We start from the raw sequence: 23,662 nt of genomic DNA on the forward strand, positions 1-23,662 counted from the left end.
AATTCAAATGACCAATCATTTTTTTCAAAAGAGTAATGTCTAAGGTGTATTTGTGCTGAATTTGGTGTTTCTATCACCATTTGCAAGATTCCTCTGTAAATATTCTGTTATCTGCTGCACTAACTCCTCCAGGTGACAAAAGACAAAAACCCAGTTGTGTACTTCTGAAACTGCTAACGACATGTGTGGATGTGCTGGAAGATGGAATTTAACACAAATTCATTAGTGAGCATTCCACAGCAACACAAACGGCAGCATAACACCTCTGTGTCGAGGCTTCAGCACTTCAATAAGGCTCCCAGCCAACTGCTTCTTTAAAAGCTTCATCACTTGCGATCTCAAACAGCTCAGAGTGTGACATCTACTGGTTAACTAATGCACAGCATGATTTCTGTGGACACACAACAGCACTGATGTCATTGTTCAGTGTTTAATATAATTTAGTTAATGTCACTGCCGCTCATTATATATATATCGCACAATTAAAAAACTACAACCAGGTCAAAGTGCTTCATGCTGAAGCCTGTGATCTAAGAAATACTTTGAAACTTTCTCTTCAGAGAATGTTTTGTGTTACTTTGATGTAAATTGTATTGTGACCATGAGCTCAGCGTGAATATGTGCCTCTACAGGTGAGGAGACTCTTCTAGAAGACTCGATAAAACAAAATATTATGGTCATGTCAGATGCTGCACCATGAAGCCGAAACCTTCCAGCAGATCAAACACTGTCAGAATGTGAGTGAAGTCAGCTGTGTTTAAGAACATGCACTTAAAGCGGTCACAGTTCTGACAGAAAAGTGTGATTTATTCCTCATCTTCAGTAAAAAAAAAAAAAAAAACTTACAGTTTCTATTAAGGCAATAAAGTCCAGCAAACCTGATCGTGATCTGGAAGTCATGAAACAACAGACTCACCATTCAAGGATGTAAAAATAATGAGAATAAAGTGACTGAGAAGAAATCGAATGTCCACCTTCAAAGTCTGAAACCAGTCTGAAGGTGCCGGAACCAGTTCAGCCCGCACTGATTTTCACAGGAGGATCTTGTAGTAGTCGTCCTTGTAGCTGTACAAGACCACCAAGGCCACCCTGCAGGACCATAACAGACACGATTAAAAGCCAGAACCTGCTCTAAGGATGTTCTTCAAGCTCCATCAGGGTGCACAAAACGCTGAATGTTCCTGCCTCCTGTTTTGAAAGGTTTCTCTTCCAGGTAAAATTTCTAAACTTCTCACCAAGTTTCCTAAAATTCATAATTACATTAAATGATCAAGTTTTTCCCCTCCCCAAAAGAAAGACTAGTAATATCCTGAGCCCAACTGATATATCAGGTAGTTGATAATATCGGCCAATAAGAGCTTTTCATGAACATATCGGAGTCAGCGTTATTTTGCTGACATGAAAACTTTTATTTTACTGAATAAACAAGGCAGAAAAAAACCACTTTGGCTGTTGGAAATGGTGTCATTGCACAGTTTTTAAATCACTGACAGATTTGTTTAATCTGGGACCGCCATCACCCCTTGGTCACATTAGCTACAAGAGATAGAGGCAAAGTGATCAGGTGTCATTCATTTGCAATCAGAGTGGATATTTTACAGTGACAAGAGACAACAGTTGCTATACCGTCAGCTGGGGGGGGGCAAAACAGCCAATAAGTCTATGAGCGGCGCAACACAGCGAATGCCAAACCAAGTGAAGGCAGCGTGACGTACGATGGCTGGTTGTTAGTCGTAACACTGTAAAACATCAAACCTCGACTATGGTGCATTTCGTTATCATGAGGGTTTGATGACTAAATATTCGGAATCACTGACATTTTAAAAATTGGCAGATGTATCTGCCTACGCCCCCCCCCCCAAAAAACATCCATAATCAGTCCAACTCCAGTAACATCAATTCACACATCCAAACTTTAGCTAAACAATAAAAAGCTTTCCCCCCCTCACTTTCAGAATAAATTCACATGAAAATCAGCATCTGATGAAATAAAGTCCACACACCTTTTAGATATTTTGAAGCGGTAGATCTCTTCACAGATGGCCTTTAGGTAGCGCTGTTTAGGCAGACGAGACAGCAGTGTCTTCACGCTCCCATAGAACTGATCCTCGCTGTCAAACTGCACAATAAAAAGCACAACGTGACATCAAAGATTAGTGATGGAAACTCAAAATTAACACAAATCTGAGACACACACAAGCATCGGTGCTTCAATTCAAATGCGGGCAGGTCGTGTGATGGTTTGTGCAGCTGACAGTTGCTCAATTCGGTAAACAAACGATGAAACATAACACTTCAGCTTCTGCAGTTCCTTCAAACCAGAAACCAGAACAGAAGCTTTTCTGTGTCGTACGTGTGCTCGGATCATAACGCGCACAGTGTTCAGCCCTCCGGACACAAACTTCCTGAAGTTGAAGTCTGTCAGGCTGTGAGTTGAGGAGAGAAAGTAGTCACACAGAGAACTTTTTCTTCTCAGCAGACAAAGTTTTGATGAACAAATCCGTGAAGTAAATTTAAAGTTCAGAATTTTCTCCATCTCAGGTTCCTTAAAGCAGGAAATGGGAAATGGACTGAGCCAAGAATCAAATGAATGAATCTTCACAGAACTGACTCAGTAAAGTCAATTGGTACTTTTTTCCTCAGAAACCACCATCACACGCTTGTTTAGTTAGTCCGCTGTCTTGTGGAGGTCTCATAACAGCTAATCTCTGCAGTGATGTTCATGTCTCCGGCTCCTCAGGCTATGAGATCCAGAAACACCCGGCAAGACCTTATGGAGTCATGAGGTCAGAGGTGTTTGGTGACGTTGATAGCTTTGCAGGAGAACAAAGGTCCATGTCTTTAGGTTCCTGGCGCTTCTTGTCTGGCTGTTTGGTTCTGGAACTTGGATGTTAAACAGTGACCTAAGACACAACTGGATGTCTTTGGTACCAGGTCTCTTTGGAACAGTGGTTCTGCAGCTCTGATGTAGGTTAGGTGATCCATGAGGACCGGTTTGAGAGGATCCTTGGATCCCGCTGGAATGACTTATGTCAATTGAGCGGTTACTTAGTGAGACTCAGATGAGAAGGATCACTGATACTGTGAGGGAACGTCAGCTTTGACATTTTGTCCATGTGGTGCCTTTTTCTGAACGTGATCCAGCGCGCGGGTGCCTCAGTGTGTTGGACCCCAGCAGCTGCAGAACATTGTGGTGGTGACATCATATGATCCTGGACCAGACCTTACTATGGACCCCAAGACCAGTTTGTGCCGGAGTTCATCACCAGAATTTCTGACATGAACTGGGTGAGAGTCTATGACTCCCCCTGGACAGGACTCCAGTCCACCACGGGTTACTTCCTCAGCCAAGGACAAAGGATCTCTACCTGCTCACTTGTCAATGTGTTGGTTTTCAGGCTGACAACGGGAACAATGTGACATTTTCTCATCTTAAAAGTATATTTTTCAAACTCAAACGAGGCTGACAGAGGTGTGCGTGTGTGTACGGTCTTCTCTGGCTATGTATCATGGTGTTTCAGACAAAGTGTGATTGTTCGTTAATGCTGCGGAGGTGTTTGTGCGTGTGTGGTTTGGTTTTAATTCACTTTCAGTACAATGAGAATACTTCTTGCAGGTCCACTGATGGACGTCAGGACTTTGGAATGTGAATATTAACACCTCTAAATTGTGCACTTTGTTAGCTGTCAGAATGTGTGTGTCCTGACTGGAAATAAAAAAAACAATCAGGGGTGTTCCTTGACCGCAGTCCTCATCGGGCCCGTAAGGAAGCAGACGGGATCCCCTGTTCCTGTCTCACATTCCGACCTCGACCACCCTCTTTCCACTTCCCCACGTCAGGCTGTAATTAGCCTTTTGTTACATTCGTCCTGCCTGCAGGCTGTTTGTGTTCAACACTTGGAATCTTGTATCAAAGGTCAGAAATGTTTTCAACACAAAAATGTCCATTAGTCATCTGAAGAGATGAAATAAATAAGAAAACTTCCTGAAGCAGCTATGGAATTCTATCAAGGAAAAATAGTTGGAACATTAAAGAAATGTATCTATTTCATCAGGATAACTTTTCTCCTAAATACATTAAAAAAAAAAAAACACTGTGTGTGAGGTGCAGAGCCCCTTGCAACATCACGTTTGTGGTTAAAATTTAAAAAATAAAATCCGGGGGGAATTGGCTTAAGGATTTTCTTTTTGTCAACACCTGGATAAAGACCTTAAGCTTTAACAACATCAGAAATACCCAAAGATGTTTAAGGAGAACAGCAAAAAGCGCAGAGTGACTTAGAAATAGTTTAAAAATGGAAGTAAGACCTTGAGCTCAGCCTGAGCTTTACAACCTGCCACGCAGAGGCTTTTTAATATATTTATTTATTTTTAGGAGAAAAGTCATCCTGATGAAATAGATGCATTCCGCATGCTTTTCCTTGATAGAATTCCATAGCTGATTCAGGAAGCATGGAAGTATGACCTTGAGCTTTAATAATGCCATAGATGACTAAAAACATTTAAGATGTAGAATTGTCAAAAGTACAGTTTTTAAAGATACTAAGGTATGCATTAGAAATAAAGTAGATTAAAAATGGAAGTTATGACCTTGAGTTTCAGTGTAATCATACTGTGGCAAAAGCAAATGAATACAGAATCATGAATTTTTTTTTTTTAATACACTGATGTCATCACAGATGTCAGTGTCAGAGGACTGACACTAGCTGAGGTGACTCATGTGGATCTGGTGGATCCCTGACTGCTCTAGTGGGGCAGATATGTAACAAAAACTGTGATTTGGCGCTATATAAATAAAACTGATTTGATTTAATCTGTTGATTTTGATGAAATCCAAATTATATGCAGCAGTATTTTGATGGCGTAGTATATCATTGAGTGCATTTACAGGTTAATTAGGCAGATATTTTACACTTAAGGCTGGCTGACTGTCATTTTTCTCAATTTTCAGGTGGCTGTTCCCATGTGAAAGGCTTGTTAAAGAGTCTATTTGAGGTTGTTGATAATACAATAATATTTTCAAAAGCAAAAGAAGCTTTGGATAATAATAGGTCTGACACTTTTCATTACAATAATTTCTTAATATATGTTCTTTATTTTTCAGGACTTGTGATGATATCTGGTGGCAGGTGGAATGTAGAGTAGAATTAAAGTAACTGTATTATGAATTAATAACTAATGTATTAATTATTCTGTATTAATAACTGTATTATTAAATCAACATATCACAATACCCTGTGTACCAAATTTCAGTAACTTTAGAAACCAAGATAGTGACTATCAATGTTTCAACATAGCAGCCATATTGGAATTCAAGATGGCAGATGACCCAATGGTTAGACATCTTGGATCTGACAGTTTTTGGATTCAACACTTGAAAATACCCCTGTATGGAAAATTTCACACTTTCTGCCAGAAGTGAACATCTTTTTCACATATCTGCTCCACTGCTCTGTTCGTGATGAGACTAACACATGAACCCACCTCTAGAGACAGGAAGTTGATCAGAGTTTCCTTCTGCAGGTCCACCTGTAGGTTACACAACAAACAAAACTGGTTTTAATGTTTACAGACTTAATAAACTGACTAAAATCATAAGCTCCTCCCAGTGCTTTGCTTTGGGTCCTGACCAGTGTTGCCACAGTTACTTTGAAAAAATAATCCAATTACTGATTACTGATTACTCCTTGAAAAAGTAACTTAGTTACTTTACTGATTACTCAATTGTAAAAGTAACTAAGTTAGATTACTAGTTACTTTTTTTAGTTACTTTCCCAGCTGTCGACAACAACCCTCTGCCACCTCAACATGACAATACCTGTTTTGCCAAAACTCACTTTATAGTCACCCTTTCTTGACTTCAATGAAAATAAATACTTGTTTTATAAAAAGTAAAATAAAGACCTCTTTCTTGACCTCATATTTAACTGTTGACAGCACTGTAACAGTAAAACTTGCAATTTCAAACCTACATTGTTTATAAATGTAACTATTAAATTCTAACATTTTTCTAACATTTAAATTCTCTCTAAACATTTTACTTGTCGAAATTATTATTATTTTAAGCAATATTAGTAGTTGTAGTAAAAAACGGCTTCAAAACTGGATCTTTAATCTAGGGCTGTTGTGGGGGGGGCACATCCCTCCCCCACGCCCCCATCCCATCTGGATTCGCCCCTGCTTTGGCGTTTGAGCACAAAGAATGGATAACATTTATTTATGCAGAAAACAGGACCAGATTTACAGGTAAAAAAGTTTTATTGCGTTTTCACATCATGTGGTCCTCAGAAAGAGAGTTTAGGTGCATTTCAGTGGAAAATAGTGTTAGTTGTTGACGCGTCGCCGAGGATCAGCTGTTTTTAACAAGACGATACGGAGCAGCTCAGCTCAGAATTCTAAATAAAGGAGGAAAAAAGTATAAAAATGTCTTCGTAAAGCTCAGTGCAGGTGTGCTGATCACCGCCCTTTAAGAGGTGAGGACGAGTCGAGCAGCTGCAAAAAACCGCGGATGAAAAGCTGACAGCTCGCTTAAAGTGGGACATTCAGTCGAACCCCGACCTCCTGCCCACGGACCAAGTTTAATGCTGCTATGGACCCACAATGAAAAATAATAGTAACGCACAGTGACATGGAGAAGTAACTTTAATCTGATTACTGACTTGGAAAGATTAACGCGTTAGATTACTCGTTACTAAAAGAAGTGGTCAGATAAGTAACGCGTTACCGCGTTAACGCGTTACTAAGTAACGCGTTACCGGCATCACTGGTCCCGACTGATGAACACCCAATCAGTAATCCAGACCCATCTGCCAAAAGTAACCATGACCTGGTGCTCACATGGTCACAGTGTTTAAAAAAACTTCAGGATTGTTGAGGTGAGCTGAGCTCCAAAACTAACCTGTGGCTTCAGACTTGAATCTAATCATCTGCTTGAGAAATGAAACAATACATGAGCTGAGAAGAGAAATGAGCGGGTGTGTGCTCGCAGCAATAAGTTGGCTTCATCTTGAGGAGGATGAGGGCGGCGTCCAGGTCTTCTGCCAACATCTACACAACATCCTCACCCAGTTTAACTCCCTATTACAAAGTTATATCATCATCACCATCATCACTGAACATGCAGAATAGAGTGAAACATACATACATGCATGTATTTACACACACACATCAGAAATTGCTGACATTGTGTAAATTTCCTGCAGACATACAGTAGTGTTCAGAATAATAGTGCTATGTGACTAAAAAGATTAATCCAGGTTTTGAGTATATTTCTTATTGTTACATGGGAAACAAGGTACCAGTAGATTCAGTAGATTCTCACAAATCCAACAAGACCAAGCATTCATGATATGCACACTCTTAAGGCTATGAAATTGGGCTATTAGTAAAAAAAAAAGAAAAAGTAGAAAAGGGGGTGTTCACAATAATAGTAGTGTGGCATTCAGTCAGTGAGTACATCAGTTTTGTGGAACAAACAAGCGTGTGAATCAGGTGTCCCCTATGTAAGGATGAAGCCAGCACCTGTTGAACATGCTTTTCTCTTTGAAAGCCTGAGGAAAATGGGACATTCAAGACATTGTTCAGAAGAACAGCGTAGTTTGATTAAAAAGTTGATTGGAGAGGGGAAAACCTATACGCAGGTGCAAAACATTATAGGCTGTTCATCTACAATGATCTCCAATGCTTTAAAATGGACAAAAAACCAGAGACACGTGGAAGAAAACGGAAAACAACCATCAAAATGGATAGAAGAATAACCAGAATGGCAAAGGCTCACCCATTGATCAGCTCCAGGATGATCAAAGACAGTCTGGAGTTACCTGTAAGTGCTGTGACAGTTAGAAGACGCCTGTGTGAAGCTAATTTATTTGCAAGAATCCCCCGCAAAGTCCCTCTGTTAAATAAAAGACATGTGCAGAAGAGGTTACAATTTGCCAAAGAACACATCAACTGGCCTAAAGAGAAATGGAGGAATATTTTGTGGACTGATGAGAGTAAAATTGTTCTTTTTTTTTGGGTCGGTTTAGAAGCCGCTCGGTGACGGTGGTTTGAACTCCGATTCTGGATAAGTGGATTATGGATAGCTGGGATCTGCTGAGAGCCATGTTTTCTGTCACAGCTATCAAAGCCTGTTTCTTCACTGTGATTTCACATGTGGATTGAAGAGAGAAAGCAGGCGAGTGAAGACAGCAATAGACGCATTACAGACGTAAACAAACAAAACGACTTACAGCCAGAACTTCAATGTCGGTGCTCTTGTTTGGAAGATTACTACTGAGGTTTTGTAATCGGCTTTGGATCTGGGAAAAAGAAAGCACAAAAAGGAAAGAATTCCCTTGATTGAAATTAAACAAGATGGAAAACGTCTCATCACATTCCACTGCTTTATATGCAAACTACTGATCTGATCCTAATTTATAGGCAATACGTGATCAATTTCAACAGATTCAACAATTATAATACAAGAAACTACTAATAGTCAGCAGACAGAGACATAGACAGGCAGGCAGGCAGGCAGGCAGGCAGACAGTAGCCACACCAGCCACAAGAAAAGTTTATTTAAACAAACAAACAAATATTTGGCATCAAACAATCACAACTTTGAGGTTAACGGTGCAAAGTGTCACAGTGGAATTAAAAAACAAACAAACAAAAAAGCTCCAGAACGACATCTTCCTTTGATAAGACTCAAGATGCCACCATGTGTGCCAGAAATCAGCTGAAAACATTTTTAGAATGTGACTGAGAAACACTGTAGTTTAGTGAGTTTGATGGAAGCCCTAAAATAAGAAGAAACCAAAACGTTCTGCAGACGCCTCAAACTGACCTGAGTCTCAAAGCGACGCCGTGTGCTCGCCGAAACCTTTTCTGGGCTGACCACGTTCACATTAATGGTACTGCTGCTGCCGTGTTGCTCCAACGAGCCTACAAACAAACATCGTTATTTTAACTCTGGACCTCTTCACGATGTTCTGGCATCACCTGAGTTGGGCAGTCACAAAAATAAAATTTCAGTAGCACAAAGAAATTTATATACAAAAACCAGTCAAAGACTATGGATTAGAAAGAAAAAAAAATTAGTGATTAAGGTTTGGGTTTTATCTTATAGGTGTTAATGTGCTGACAGATATGTTAGTTAATTACCAAGCTAGCTAACTAGTGTAACTCAGGTAATATAATGGGAAATTAAGCCCTGGGCTGAAATAGAGCGCAGCCTTCAGACAGCTGTTGTTTATCCTTCACCCGCACACTTATCAACTTTTATTGTTTAGGATTTTTTTTTTTTTATGAATCAATATTTCATTATTTTTTAGTGATTATTTGTGCACACGTTTTGGTGTCACCTACACTTTAACACTACAGTGTGTGTGTGTGTATATATAGACTCAACAAAAATATAAACGCAACACTTTTGGTTTTGCTCCCATTTTGTATGAAATGAACTCAAAGATCTAAAACTTTTTCCACATACACAATATCACCATTTCCCTCAAATATTGTTCACAAACCAGTCTAAATCTGTGATAGTGAGCACTTCTCCTTTGCTGAGATAATCCATCCCACCTCACAGGTGTGCCATATCAAGATGCTGATTAGACACCATGATTAGTGCACAGGTGTGCCTTAGACTGCCCACAATAAAAGGCCACTCTGAAAGGTGCAGTTTTATCACACAGCACAATGCCACAGATGTCGCAAGATTTGAGGGAGCGTGCAATTGGCATGCTGACAGCAGGAATGTCAACCAGAGCTGTTGCTCGTGTATTGAATGTTCATTTCTCTAACATAAGCCGTCTCCAAAGGCGTTTCAGAGAATTTGGCAGTACATCCAACCAGCCTCACAACCACAGACCACGTGTAACCACACCAGCCCAGGACCTCCACATCAAGCATGTTCACCTCCAAGATCGTCTGAGACCAGCCACTCGGACAGCTGCTGAAACAATCGGTTTGCATAACCAAAGAATTTCTGCACAAACTGTCAGAAACCGTCTCAGGGAAGCTCATCTGCATGCTCGTCGTCCTCATCGGAGTCTTGACCTGACTCCAGTTCACTGTCGTAACCGACTTGAGTGGGCAAATGCTCACATTCGCTGGCATTTCACGGATGAATCCCGGTTCACACTGTCCAGGGCAGATGGCAGACAGCGTGTGTGGCGTCGTGTGGGTGAGCAGTTTTCTGATGTCAATGTTGTGGATCGAGTGGCCCATGGTGGCGGTGGGGTTATGGTATGGGCAGGCGTCTGTTATGGACGAAGAACACAGGTGCATTTTATTGATGTCATTTTGAATGCACAGAGATACCGTGACGAGATCCTGAGGCCCATTGTTGTGCCATACATCCAAGAACATCACCTCATGTTGCAGCAGGATAATGCACAGCCCCATGTTGCAAGGATCTGTACACAATTCTTGGAAGCTGAAAATGTCCCAGTTGTTGTGTGGGTCGCTGAAGAGGAGGTACTGCTGGCCCACAACCACCAGAGGGCACCCTGCCTGGAGTGCGGGCTCCAGGCACAAGAGGGCGCCGCCGCCTCACAGGAGCAGCCGGGGTGACAGCTGTCACTTATTACCTGTGACAGCTGTCACCAACCATCTGATCTTCAATCGTATATCAGCAGGATGACATCTCCACTTCTTTGCCGAGATATCGCTATGCTTAGGAGGTAACGAGCTCAGCCAATCAAGTTGTCTTTTCGACAGAAGAATATTGTTGCTTTGTGTTTTTTGACAGCAGACTTTTCAACGAGAGGTGGAGGTGGATTTCCCACCATACGTGTTGCTGGGTATAAACACACCTACATCTAACTGTTTTTGTTCCTCGCCAGCAGTACCAGATCCGACAAGCGGAGGCAGTGGCCACCTGGGAGTTCGGGACTTGGCGGCTCCAGTATTCCCGGGGTTCGGTGGTGGAGGAAATCGTGTGGTTCCGGTTCTGCTTTGGACAGACGTCTCTTATCTTCGAGCCTGCCCACATGACACGTTCTGTAAATTGACTTCATTGCATACTATTGTGACCTGCCGTGTTTGTTGTGCTCATTCACAACAGTAAAGTGTTGTTATTTGACTTCCTCCATTGTCCGTTCATTTGCGCCCCCTGTTGTGGGTCTGTGTTCCTACACTTTCACAACACCAGTTCTTGCATGGCCGGCATGCTCACCGGACATGTCACCCATTGAGCATGTTTGGGATGCTCTGGACCGGCGTATACGACAGCGTGTACCAGTTCCTGCCAATATCCAGCAACTTCGCACAGCCATTGAAGAGGAGTGGACCAACATTCCACAGGCCACAATTGACAACCTGATCAACTCTATGCAAAGGAGATGTGTTGCACTGCATGAGGCAAATGGTGGTCACACCAGATACTGACTGGTATCCCCCCCCAATAAAACAAAACTGCACCTTTCAGAGTGGCCTTTTATTGTGGACAGTCTAAGGCACACCTGTGCACTAATCATGGTGTCTAATCAGCATCTTGATATGGCACACCTGTGAGGTGGGATGGATTATCTCAGCAAAGGAGAAGTGCTCACTATCACAGATTTAGACTGGTTTGTGAACAATATTTGAGGGAAATGGTGATATTGTGTATGTGGAAAAAGTTTTAGATCTTTGAGTTCATCTCATACAAAATGGGAGCAAAACCAAAAGTGTTGCGTTTATATATATATACATACACACACACACACACACACTCAGACTCTATATTTCTCAGAAATATAGAGTCGCTGATGGAGCGAGACAAAGGAACACCTCCGTTTTGGAGTGTTAAAGGACAAGTTGGGACATGCCCATCTCTCCACAATTTCTCTTATACTCACTCGACTGGTAAGCAATGAAAGCCGAGATAGGCATGTCCCAACTTGTCCTCTGGCACTCCGAAACGGAGGTGTTCCTTTGTCTCACTTCATCAGCGAATCGGTCGTGACGTGCGAAGCCTCCGTGCGGCTTTCCATGACAAAATCTCTTATTAAAAGTGAAATCTGCTGGAAAATGGCTGATGTCCAGCTCTTGTGATAACCAGAGAAATTGCACACGACGGTCCCAGCTCCACACAGCCATCCGTTTAGAAATGATGTGGTGGTTTCTGCCTCTCTATGGCGGCTCGGAATGCGGCGCGCCGTGCGCCATTGTGGGCCGTCCTTAAAGCTGTAGTAACACTCCTTATTCTCTGTGAAGCCCGTAAACGTTTCACCGAAAGCCAGATAAATTTTTCAAATGGTTTCCAGCTGCCTGTCTCTAACAGTTTCTGAAAAAATTCTGATGGAAAAAAAGCCCAAATCATTCTGCCATTTCCTCGCAATGAAACAATGATGAGAGGGGTGGAGCAGTGCTCACTCAAAGCCTGCCCACAGGCGAATGATGCAACCACAGGCGTGGAAAAACTCAGGCATGCGCACGAAGGTTCAAGCTTGGCTGACGTAAAAACATATGAATCAAATCCATATAGTTTTTGAAAAAATAAAAAGGTACGATACTTTTCTTACAGACCTCGTGTATATATATATATATATATATATATATATATATATATATATACATACACATACACACACACACACACACACATATTATATTTTTATACAATTATCCTTTACTGACAGAGTTTCATTCATGAAGTCAGTGGTGTGGGTACACATCTCTATGTGTGGGTGTGACTGTGAGCGGCACAGCGCGAGTCATTATAATCTCATTATTTTAAGGTGCAAATTAAAAAAAAAAAAATCCCCAGTCTTGTCAAACAATTTCAATCACTAATGACAAGTATTTTAACTAGACATTGGTCTAGCAGTGGAAAATATCAACTAGACATAAGTGAAAAGTTAATGGTCCGTGTCATCGGGCGACACAACAGGAAACATAAGGCTGTTTATCATCCAAATATCACGGACAAAGTGACAAAAAGAACCAAACCCACTTATTTATGGAAGGAAATATTGTCTCCCTTGTTCCTCTGTTTGTGGCTTTGCCAACATGCGCAGCTTTCCAGCATATTCCACCTGTTTCTTGAAGTTCTATGCACGCAAATCACTAACTTGCCCGGAATTAAAATGGCGATCACGCCTCCTTACTGACAGTATTTACTTAATGGTTTTCATTATGCTGCTGTTCTTATTTTGAAAGTTCTATAAGTGGACTGATATGTTAAACATGGTGCAAATTTACTGAACAAGTAGCAGAAGTTTTTTTTGTTTTGTATATTGTTCTGCGAGCCACTTTTAACTACAAATTCATCCGCACACACCTGAGTTTTCATTATCCTTCATTTGTTTGGCATTTTTTGTTGAAAATTTAGTAGGTGAACACTGGGTGTGTTTAAACCAATATTGTGGCGCTCTTAATTCATAATGTGAAATAAAACAGAGCATGCCATGTAAAAGAAAGTTTTATTTTTGCTTAATAAACTGTACTATGTAGTCAAGACTATTTCTATTTATTTTCTTTTGTCTGTATTAGCATATTTGATGTTGGAGTAATCCAGAAGTAACTGAAAGTAATCAAATTACATTACTTTAATATTATGGTACTTGGATTACGTTACTGATTACATTTTTTCAACAGGTAACTAGTAACTGTATCGGAATACATTTTTAAAGTAACCCTCCCAACCCTGTATATAAGATCACGGATCACCTAACCTATATACCTTTATACATATATATATATATACATATGTGTGTGTGTGTGTATAATGAGCTCCTCACAGCCAGTGGTGGCAGAATTTACCGTTATTCTCTCACTGACAAAGACAGAACATCCGGTCTACTCTGCCAACATGTGAGTGCAGCATTAGCATGGCTAGCGAACAGGAATGCTACCATTTTGGATGGAAGAATCACGATAGCTTGAGATTTGACGTCGCCACAAATTTGAACTCTCACAAATCAGTTGAACACTTGCATCCTGAAGCAGATCCACTCAAATTACAGTCAAAAGGACCAGAACCTCGGCGCTGACACAGTCTGACCTTGCTATGGCGGTCAGGAGGGACTTGAACAAGGTACCTGCACTGTTGAGCTGCAATCCTTTGGGGTTCTGTAGAGTCATGCTTTCAGAGATTTCTCTGTGGACAAACAAGGACAAGGACACGATCACGTCTCTTTCACTGAACAGCATCACAGCAGAACAAAACATCTTTACCTGATATTTCTTTCTTCACAGAATTTGGTCCGGCATTTTTGGATGACGTGGTCCACTAAGTCTGACTCTAGGATTCGCTTCTCAGACTGTCGGTCCTTCTCAAAGGACTTGACCTGAGGACAAAATGACTTTCACATGTGCTGTAGTTAGGAAGCCTCCTGCTCACACGATCCAACCGACAGAGACGACGGTGCCTCCTCAGCCAAGCCGTGCTGCAGATAAACTCACGGACATGTGGGACAAAAGCTGCTTTACCTTCACATAGTTGCCCTCCTTATCAGAGACCATGGCCAGACACGTGATCCCAGCCAGCCTGCAATGATCCAGCAAAGTCTCCTGAGACTGTGAACACACAACAACAAAACCATGAGTAAGTCTCAGGTTCCTGGGACGATGTAACCTGTGATGAGCTGAGCAGATTTACTCATGTCAACCTCAACAAGCAAGAAAACCTGTGGAGACACTGTTGGAACTGGACTAAGCCAGCTTCGTAGCCACGGTGAGGACCCCCTGTGGAGACCTGGATGTCATCTTACTTTAAAGATCATATGAAACTATGTATGCAGCAACACACACACACCCTTCCTATCGAGCAGGTTTATGCTAGTAGAGCGAGTGGTCGTACTGAAGTACCTTCATTTTGGCTGTTACAGGCTTGGCCGAGTTATGTTTAGCTTTAGCAAACATCAGGAGGCGTTAGTGTTACATTTGACACTGAGTTATTGGACTTCAATCTGCATATGCTAACAATTCCCAGCAGTACTGAGGACGCCATCTCTTTACGCGCCCATGTGCCGATTAAACCCGCCTTGTTTACAGGACTGCCACGAACATGTTTGACGTGGTTACTACGTGAAGGGAAAGTAGTCATCTTATAAATCAGTTAGTTTCTGGATCCATTTACACTTTAGTAAAGGAGAACTTTATAAACGCTAAATGCTCTCCAGCAGGGTTTTAGACTGTCGGACATCCAGCCCACTCCCCTTCTTTCTAGTCACCTACAGAAAACAACAGAAAAGTACGGTAAAAGCACTGGCAAAGTCATCCCATCGAAAGCAGCTGCTGGACTCATTGGTGGCAAAGAAAACCTGCACCCTTTTGGATGTTCTTGGAACCTCTTTGGAGGCCACTGTTTTATGACACAGCAGACAGAGAGGCAGGAAGTGAAGCTTCTTGTTTGAGTGGACGTGAAAGAAAACCAGGGAGCGTCTGCAATTAAGGAATCTGAGTGGCTGAGTTTCCCTCTTCACACTGTGGCTGATGTGGTTTCTATGAGCACGAGGACAAAACCACCACTGAGGCTTTAAAAAAAAAAAAAAAAAAAAAACCCTGGAGGCGCATGCTATGGAAACACTCTGAGCCGCAAACACTTTTCTGTGCTGGCAGAGAGTTTTACTTGGAAGGAGACCAGCGTGCACTGAGGCGGGAATGTGCAGCGAGTAACGCTCGTTCACTGGCCCCAGTCTCTGCCTGAGATAATCTTTTTGTTTAACTACATTTTTGCAAATGAAAGAGATATAAATAAGAAAGGAGTAAGTTGCCCATAAGTGCAGGGACACAACTGTAAGAAGATTCACTTCTCAAATGAATAAACAGTCAAGATCTCATTGCACATTTGAACAGCTTTTATCGCTATCTAGTGGGCAATGTCATCACTTCTGGGCATCTGGTACATCTCCTACTCGAAAGCTGAAATACGGGGGAAAAAAAAGGCATTTCTAAATGTCAGGAATGCATGATTTTTTTGGCACGCAGAGTTCTGACCTCCCATTATTAAGGTATAAATATTTGGATCTTCAGTTTTATAGTTCTTGAGTTTTAACATACAAAACTGTCCAGGAAGGGCAGAATTTCTACTGACAAGCACAACTAAAGGATGTGATCAAGAGTCATCAGGAGATGACATATCCGCCTGGACCCCAAAAATCAGTATTACAAAATGTCGGAGGATCACCCAGGTCCACGCTTATGCTAAATATGAATGAAATTGGACAACTGTTTCTTGAGTTATTTCACTAACAAGGATGGCAATGACAATATATTGAATATCACACTGTAACCTTGAAATTGACCCCAAACTCACAGTAATTGACTGGTGTTGGGGGATCACCCAAGTACATGCTTAATGCTAAATATGAATGAAAAAGTGGTCAACTGGTTCTTCAAATATTGTGCTAAGAAAGGCGGCAATGACAATATCTAGAATATCTCACTGTGGCCTTGAAATTGACCCCAAGGTCACGGTAATTAAATGGTGTCAGGGATCGCCCAACTACACCCTTTTTACCAAATCTGAAATAAATTGGTCAACTGGTTCTTGAGATATCGCGCTAACAAGAGTGACAATGACAATCTCTTTAATAGCTCACTGTGAACATGAAATCGACGCCGAGGTCACCGTAACTGACTACGTTAAGTTCTTACTGACATCTGAGTAATCCTGCTCACAAACACTTCAAAGCAAAGGTCCATAGGTATGTGGGCAGTACCTCTGTACAGATTAAAATCAAACAATCAGGATGTTCTTGTCGATTTTCACCTTTAATTTAAACAAAAATATAATCTTACTAATATAAGATTATACCTTTAGAAATTAGAGTCATTTTTTAAACAGTCTGTTTTCTGAGCCCGTAATTAACTAGATAAACTAAATATGAGGATTATTTTAAATACTTATGGACCTGACTTGTGTCATTAAGTGTGGTGTCCATCGTGCAAGACGCTGACCTGTGACACGTCGTAGGCGATGTCTGCAGAGACACCACTGCTCCACAGCTTCTGGATAACACTGATGGTTCTGGACATTGAAGAATGACCCACTGGAGCCACAAGCACGTCGCAGCAGCTCACCAATGGCTGAGACAAAAATATAAAATAAAAACAGCAGGAGCCACCAGATTTACTGATTAAACATTTAGTACAAACAAAAAACATTGATTGACCACTTTCATATGTGATTTCTTAGGGTTTTTGTTGTTTATTTTTTTTCTTTTATGAATATGCAACAATTTAAGAAAAAAATTCCCATGTTGTCATTATGAGGTGTTGTAGAAGAATTCTGATGGAAAAAAAAGAATTTACTCCATTTCGGGATAATGCCGTAACATAACAAAATGTGGTGAAAAAGTGAAGTACTGTGAATACTTTCCAGATGCAATGAAATCCATAAATCACTTTTTTTGAGAAGTTTGACCAGGTCCAAATCACTTTATTTCTGAATAGTGTACTATTTGTTCCATTTCTGCTTCGTGATAAACAATTCATCTAATAACGAAGGCGCTTGGTTTGAACTTCTTTTTAAACCTCGTTTTATCTTGACGGGCTTGTAAAGGTCAAGGTCAGGTTTATTTATAAAGCACATTTACAAACAGTCAACACTGCCCCAAAGCGCTGTACAATAAAAGGAATTAAAATTATATTTAGTTAAATACAAGAACAAAATAAATCAACAAAACAATAAAAGATGTGGCAGTATTCAGCTCATCTTGTGGTAAAAGCCAGTGCAAAAAGATGTGTCTTTAAAAGAGTCTTAAAAGAGTCAATTGAAGGAGCCAGTCGGACATTTAATGGCAGAGAGTTCCAGAGCTTGGGCCCCGCAACAGCAAAGGCTCTGTCTCCCCTAGTCTTCAGCTTAGACCTGGGACAGACCAGTAAACTCTGGTCCACGGAGCGGAGGGCTCTTCCTGGAGTGTGCTATGACATCATATCAGATAAATAGAATGGGGCTTGACCGTGAATTGATTTAAAAACAAGCAACAAAATCTTAAAATCAATTCTAAAAGCAACAGGTAACCAGTGCAGTGACGATAAAACAGGAGAAATGTGTTGGTGCCGTTTGGCTCCAGTGAGCAGACGTGCAGCTGCATTTTGCACCATCTGGAGGCGATGCAGAGACGACTGATTAAGACCAACATACAGAGAATTGCAGTAGCCTAAACGAGACGTGATCAAGGTGTGCACAACCTGTTCCAGCTGTTTTGAGGGCAGGTAACGCTTGATTTTACTTAAAAGTCTAAGCTGGAAGAAGCTTGTTTTGACCACTGTGTTGATCTGCTTCTCGAATTTAAAAGAGCTGTATATAAAAACACCAAGGGTCTTAGCAGATCCCACAAAGATAATGTGATCACAGTTTTCTAACTCCTGCTTCCTGCAAGACTGAAAATTGCCCAACAGAATCATACTTTGACGCGTTTGTAAAATTCATGAAGCTCACATGAGTTATTTAAATACTGCTGTAATGAAATACGTATAGCAGGTTTATCAGATTCTTAACGGCTTCCTGAAATAAAGACTACTGCAGCTTTTGAGCCTCATATGGATTTTTTCCTGGTGATCATGACTTTGAGCTGCTAAACACTCACAGGGTTCACTACATTTTAAACTATATTAAAATATCTTTTTTTGGTGCTGTAATGAACCTGAACTTTGACACTTCATTTCACATTCTGAGAAGAGAAAATTAAGCGTCCAAAAATAACCTCCAAGCGGCAGGACAAGACCTAATCGCAGTTATTAACGCGTTTCTAAAAATCTGCCTTATTAAATATGAATGCCCCTCTTATAATAATGAATGTCTCACCGGCTCCTCCATATTGGACATGGCAGCACAGACTTTATCCAACGCCACACTGGCCCCAACTGCAGCCGGGACAGGAGCTGAGGAAGCTGGTCCCCGGAACTCGAGGATCTATCAGCAGAGATATTAGCGCTACAGTCACAGATGTGTCTAAAAGGCAGACCGCATTACCCATCATGCAGCATGTGGAAGCATGAATATGGTTCATCTACGTGTGGAAGAAATGGTAACCGAGGACCTTTCACTAGATCCAAGTACTCATTCAGAGCTTCCAGTCAGATTGTCGAACAAATCGAGTTATCTTCACTCTGAAACTTACCAAGTGATCATAGCGCCCTCCTGCAGCCACGATGTCAGGTACTATTTTTTTATGCTTCCTAATGAAGGCCACAAACTGGAAGATGACCCCACAGTGGTGCTGCACCTTGTAGACCAAACCTAAATTCACCACCACCTAAAAAGCAAACATCAAGTCAACTTTCAACCTACATTAAACTTTTATTTTGTTTTGTTTTTTTACCCACATCTGTTTTACTGGACAAAATATTCAAATAGAAAAAAATGAACAATTCCACAAACACAGACAAAACTAGTGAGTCCGAAAGGGTGTGGGCTGAAGCAAAGCTTATTAGCGCCCACCCCTGCTAGTACAAGTCCAACAATTCTAATCAGTCATATTTACATAAATACAAATTCACTACTACATGTTGACACACAGACATACACATCAATATACTATTCACTTATAATTATATTTATATAGTACCAGATCACAAGAAAATCGAATCAAGGCAAGGACTATCAGTAAGGACTATCACAGACCAAAGTCCAAGTTGTTGTCCTCAGCCAGGAGACCATCACCAGCAATCTCGAAGACTATGCCTGTGAACAGCTTAAAGCAACATCCGCAACAAGGCCAAGACATCAATACTCTCTACTGTACTTTATGGAGCAGAAACACTCCAAGAGCCAAAAACCAGTTCAACACAATTGAAATGACTCAGAGGTATACTGGGAGGAAGCAGAAAAACCAGCATGGAAAACAACCACATTAGGAAAAGCCTGGACCTGGACTTGATTCCAGAAAAAAGAAAATATATAAATTCACAATCTTTTTCTATGGCCTACAACTGATAGCTCAAAAATTTCCATCGCTGGACACATCTGTGGAAATAGAATACTAGGAAGACCACACAAGTGATGGACAGACCACCTTAAGAACATGTGCTACAACAGAATTTTGTTTAATGTCAATGAGAGGCCCAAAGACTTGCTCCAACAGGAACCAATGCAGAACGTTCTACAGTGGTTAATACTTTAACAGACTCTAGATCTGTCTCAGTGATGTAAGTGAAAAGAATAGAGATTAAGGGTTGGAACAGCCTGGAAATGCTCAGATATTCCTCAAAATCTCAATTTATTCCTGTGGACCTGAACAGCAGCATCATTCTCCAGGAGACTTGTAACAGAGTCTCCACTGTGCCAGGTTTCACACAGAGGAGGTGACTGGGTGACTGAGGATCTACAGCATTGCTCTTTAGAAAGTGGACTTAAGTGTGCACCATCTTCTCAGATCACCTGCAGCTTCACTCCCAGTGTGCGCAGCAGCACCGTGACCTCCTCCAGGTCCTTGAGGCCCTGCTTTGCCAGCTGGGTGACGGCAGTCTTCTGTTTGGTAAGTGATGTCAGCAGCGGCACCAGATCCTGCAGTTCACCCTTCTGTTCAATGTACTTGTACAGCATATGCAGCTGGACAGAGAAGAAACAGTGCATGAGGCCAATGAGGAAATGTGTCCCGCTGCAGGATGGATTATTTTAACAGGACATCACATACGCTGTTGGTCGACAGTGAGAAGTTGCAGAACTTTGCCTCCACCTCACGTCTGGTCAGCTTTTCACTCTGGGTTAACATCAGAAAGGAAAATGTGTAAGAAGGGAACATTACAGGATGCGGACCACATCTGCGATACACGTGTGACCGACCATGGCATCACAGAGGACGTTTGACGCCTGGCTGAGCTTGTCCTCCGGGACACCACTGTGCAGCAGGATGGCCTTCAACAGGCTGGTGTGGTTCAGATAAATGTTATAGTTCCTTTCCTGCAGACACAAACGCACAGTTGGATCAGAAATACAAACTATGAGAACTGAAGCAGAGGACTGGGTCTAGGTTCACGGAGGTCATGTGACACAGCATAGGGACATGTGATCAGGAAACGGCAGAATAACAGGAAGAAGGCCGAGCTGCACACATTGTAAATATGTGTAGCTGATGCATGCTTCGGAATATGGGGAATGTGAGCGAAAATGGAACAAAAAACTATTCAAACATCAGATAAACAAAAGGAAACTTCAGTTCCCCATTTCAAAACATCACCTTCACGCAAACAGCGCGACACCAGTGGAAAAACGTATTACCGCTCACATCCACCGCCATCATTTCAAGCATTCTGGCAAACACCAGGAGGACTACCAACACTCATGAATATCATCAGCCAGAGGAGCAGAAATCTCAAAAGTCTTAGTCTTAAGCCTGCAGGAGAACTGCGGCGCCTGAAGGAGAACCGCGGCGATGCGTGTAAAATCAGGTGAGAGATTATGATTGAATTCAGAGGCAGAACCTGCAGAGCAGAAAACTCCTGGATTATTTCGGAGACAGTGTAGATGGTCTCGGCGTCGGGGAGAAGGCTACTGCCGACAGGCGTGATGATGTCAAAAGCACACTCCACAAGCTCCCTCGGGTGAGTGCGATGCGGCTTCCTGGGTCGGAACACACGGTCGATGCTGTACCTGGATGAAGAGGCGAGACAGAAAAAAATCACAGGAGCTCAAAGCTAAAGATTCTTCTGCACATGTCATATTTCTTTTCCTGTTTTTTTTCACTGGACTGATTTGTCGAAAGTCTTTCAGAGTAAGTCACATGACTGGCTAATGGAATATTTGCAGCTCCAGGTGTACTTAATAAAGTGGCCATGTCAATTAATAATTTGACTATACAAATGTAATTATTCATCATAATTAGTTCCCAAAATTTCAGTTTTTGCAGTGAAAAATTTTCTAAAACACTAAAAGTATGAATAAGGACAACAATGACCCTAACCAGCATCACCTAAACCTCAGTAAAGTCTACAGACAACCCATGAAGATCTCATGGAGTTCCTGCATGAACTAATTTTCAGTCTCTGAAACACCTCCATTGAGAAAGATGCCCAAAGGATTTAGTGAGATGACTTTGTGAACCAAGTTTTACCTTGAAACACAAAGTCTTCATCATGATATCAGGCAGACCGCAGGACACACAGACGCACACACACGAAGTGGAGATGTCTCCAGACGACTCCGCCCCATATGGTTCAAGTAATGTGAGACTTCCTGGTGATGCGTTCACATACTGAGCAAAATTATCAGACAGCCATTCAGAAAAGATCAGATTCATGATGTGATCATTATAATTTGTGCTAAAGGACAAAACAGGTATGATGTGACTGGTTTTGTGGCAATTTCACCACAATACCACAGAAGAGCTGAAAAACATGTGTGTGGTCACAGATGATCCCAAGTTTTTCTTTTAACTTAACTTTGTGAAGTTTAATTTGATCTCATTCTACACCATTCTCCCTTTATGATGTCACTGAGGGGGATTAATACGGCCTTCCTTTTGGCTGGTAGAGGTATTAATGATTTGTTACTGCCAGCCTCAGGACTAGAAGCGTTATCTAAAACATGCACAGATGCCTGAAAAGTGAGAGGATTTGTAGCTCAAACATGCTGAGTTTGTCCACTTTACCTCTTCAGACTGGTTATATTGTTGCGCGCCACGAATCTTGCAAAGGAAATCTAAATTGAAAAGATAAAGCAGACATGAAATCAACCTGCAGAAACAGTGAAGTTGATAAAAAGAAAGCTGCAATTGAACTGTGTGCGTATATGTCACTCACACGAAGGTCGTAAGGCAGCATCATCAACATTCCGCTGTGGTCCATAAAACATGCCAGCTCACTGCCGTCATACAACTTTTTGTTTCTGGGGAGCAGCAGAGGAGTCTGGAGGCGCACCGCACCTGAATGCAAACACTGCATGACTACAACGTGTGCACAACGTAACGTGTGCACAACGTAATGCCACCACCACCGATCCACCGTTAAGAGCTACACTGTCCTCACTGCAATGCGGCGGGATTCCTGCAGTTAGCTAGTGGTGAACAACGTCAGGTTCCCACTCCAACAAGCAGCACACACACTCACCGTGCTTCTTGAAGATTCTGCTGATGGTTTCATGGACGTGCTGCTGCAATGTGGCAGCAGTGAAACTGAAGCTGACCTGAGAGAATAAAAAAAAAAAAAAAAGCCCTTTTAGCACTTTTAGCAAAACTTTAGCAAACAACAAACTTTTGCTAAGTGCTGTTAATTTACAAATATTCTCCAACCACCACAATGCTCACTTTCAGAATAAAGGTCTTTGCTGTGTTGTCACTTTAAAATGCTTTAATTCTCATTTATAATGTACTTTGTGAACACTTCAGGCCCGGCAGCCTCGGGTCTCGTGCTGTCACTGTACCTTGTGCAGGTCGATATCGAAGGCATAATCCATGACGGGCGAGGTATTCTGGGCAAACAGCTGGCTCACCATGGTGCGGTACGCCTTGCCGTTAATATTCGCCATGGTGTGCTGCAGCACCTCGTGGAGCTCCGACTCCTCCATCTGCGGTGGAGGAAGCAGGTTACTCTTCAGCAGCTCCTGGGCCGAGGGCCGGAAGGCTGGGTCATGGTTCAACAGCCACTCGATAACTTTCCTCTGACGGGCAGCAATAGACTAAGGTCACATGACTGTTCCATATATAAAAACACAAAATAACCAGATCCAAGGTCTTCACCTGTGTTTCTGTAGCACATTCATTAAAGTCCTCTGGGAACCTGATCAGCTCCTGAAAACACAAGAGGT

At 41.8% G+C, this 23,662-nt stretch overlaps 1 protein-coding gene across 2 annotated transcripts in view; it reads right to left on the minus strand.

Moving 5' to 3' along the window:
- Nucleotides 1-780: 780 nt before the first annotated feature.
- eif2ak4 (eukaryotic translation initiation factor 2 alpha kinase 4) overlaps nucleotides 781-23,662 on the minus strand; it is a 39,266-nt gene continuing 16,384 nt past the window's right edge. Inside the window, exons 20-39 of one of the 2 annotated variants that reach the window (XM_034195370.1) lie at nucleotides 23,595-23,645; nucleotides 23,279-23,515; nucleotides 22,966-23,041; nucleotides 22,660-22,781; nucleotides 22,509-22,558; nucleotides 21,343-21,511; nucleotides 20,705-20,821; nucleotides 20,556-20,621; nucleotides 20,300-20,470; nucleotides 19,041-19,175; nucleotides 18,725-18,832; nucleotides 16,873-17,001; nucleotides 14,401-14,487; nucleotides 14,146-14,258; nucleotides 14,010-14,068; nucleotides 8,828-8,925; nucleotides 8,232-8,300; nucleotides 5,485-5,529; nucleotides 2,004-2,119; nucleotides 781-1,089 (exon numbers count right to left, since the gene is read on the minus strand). In XM_034195370.1, coding sequence (XP_034051261.1) covers nucleotides 1,032-1,089; nucleotides 2,004-2,119; nucleotides 5,485-5,529; nucleotides 8,232-8,300; nucleotides 8,828-8,925; nucleotides 14,010-14,068; nucleotides 14,146-14,258; nucleotides 14,401-14,487; nucleotides 16,873-17,001; nucleotides 18,725-18,832; nucleotides 19,041-19,175; nucleotides 20,300-20,470; nucleotides 20,556-20,621; nucleotides 20,705-20,821; nucleotides 21,343-21,511; nucleotides 22,509-22,558; nucleotides 22,660-22,781; nucleotides 22,966-23,041; nucleotides 23,279-23,515; nucleotides 23,595-23,645 — 2,076 coding nt within the window. In that variant the 3' untranslated portion in view covers nucleotides 781-1,031. The remainder of the gene's footprint in view (nucleotides 1,090-2,003; nucleotides 2,120-5,484; nucleotides 5,530-8,231; nucleotides 8,301-8,827; nucleotides 8,926-14,009; nucleotides 14,069-14,145; nucleotides 14,259-14,400; nucleotides 14,488-16,872; nucleotides 17,002-18,724; nucleotides 18,833-19,040; nucleotides 19,176-20,299; nucleotides 20,471-20,555; nucleotides 20,622-20,704; nucleotides 20,822-21,342; nucleotides 21,512-22,508; nucleotides 22,559-22,659; nucleotides 22,782-22,965; nucleotides 23,042-23,278; nucleotides 23,516-23,594; nucleotides 23,646-23,662) is intronic. The other variant, XM_034195371.1, reaches the window with a different exon arrangement.

Source organism: Thalassophryne amazonica, chromosome 19 (genome assembly GCF_902500255.1).
Source record: "Thalassophryne amazonica chromosome 19, fThaAma1.1, whole genome shotgun sequence".
Taxonomy (NCBI): Eukaryota; Metazoa; Chordata; class Actinopteri; order Batrachoidiformes; family Batrachoididae; genus Thalassophryne; species Thalassophryne amazonica.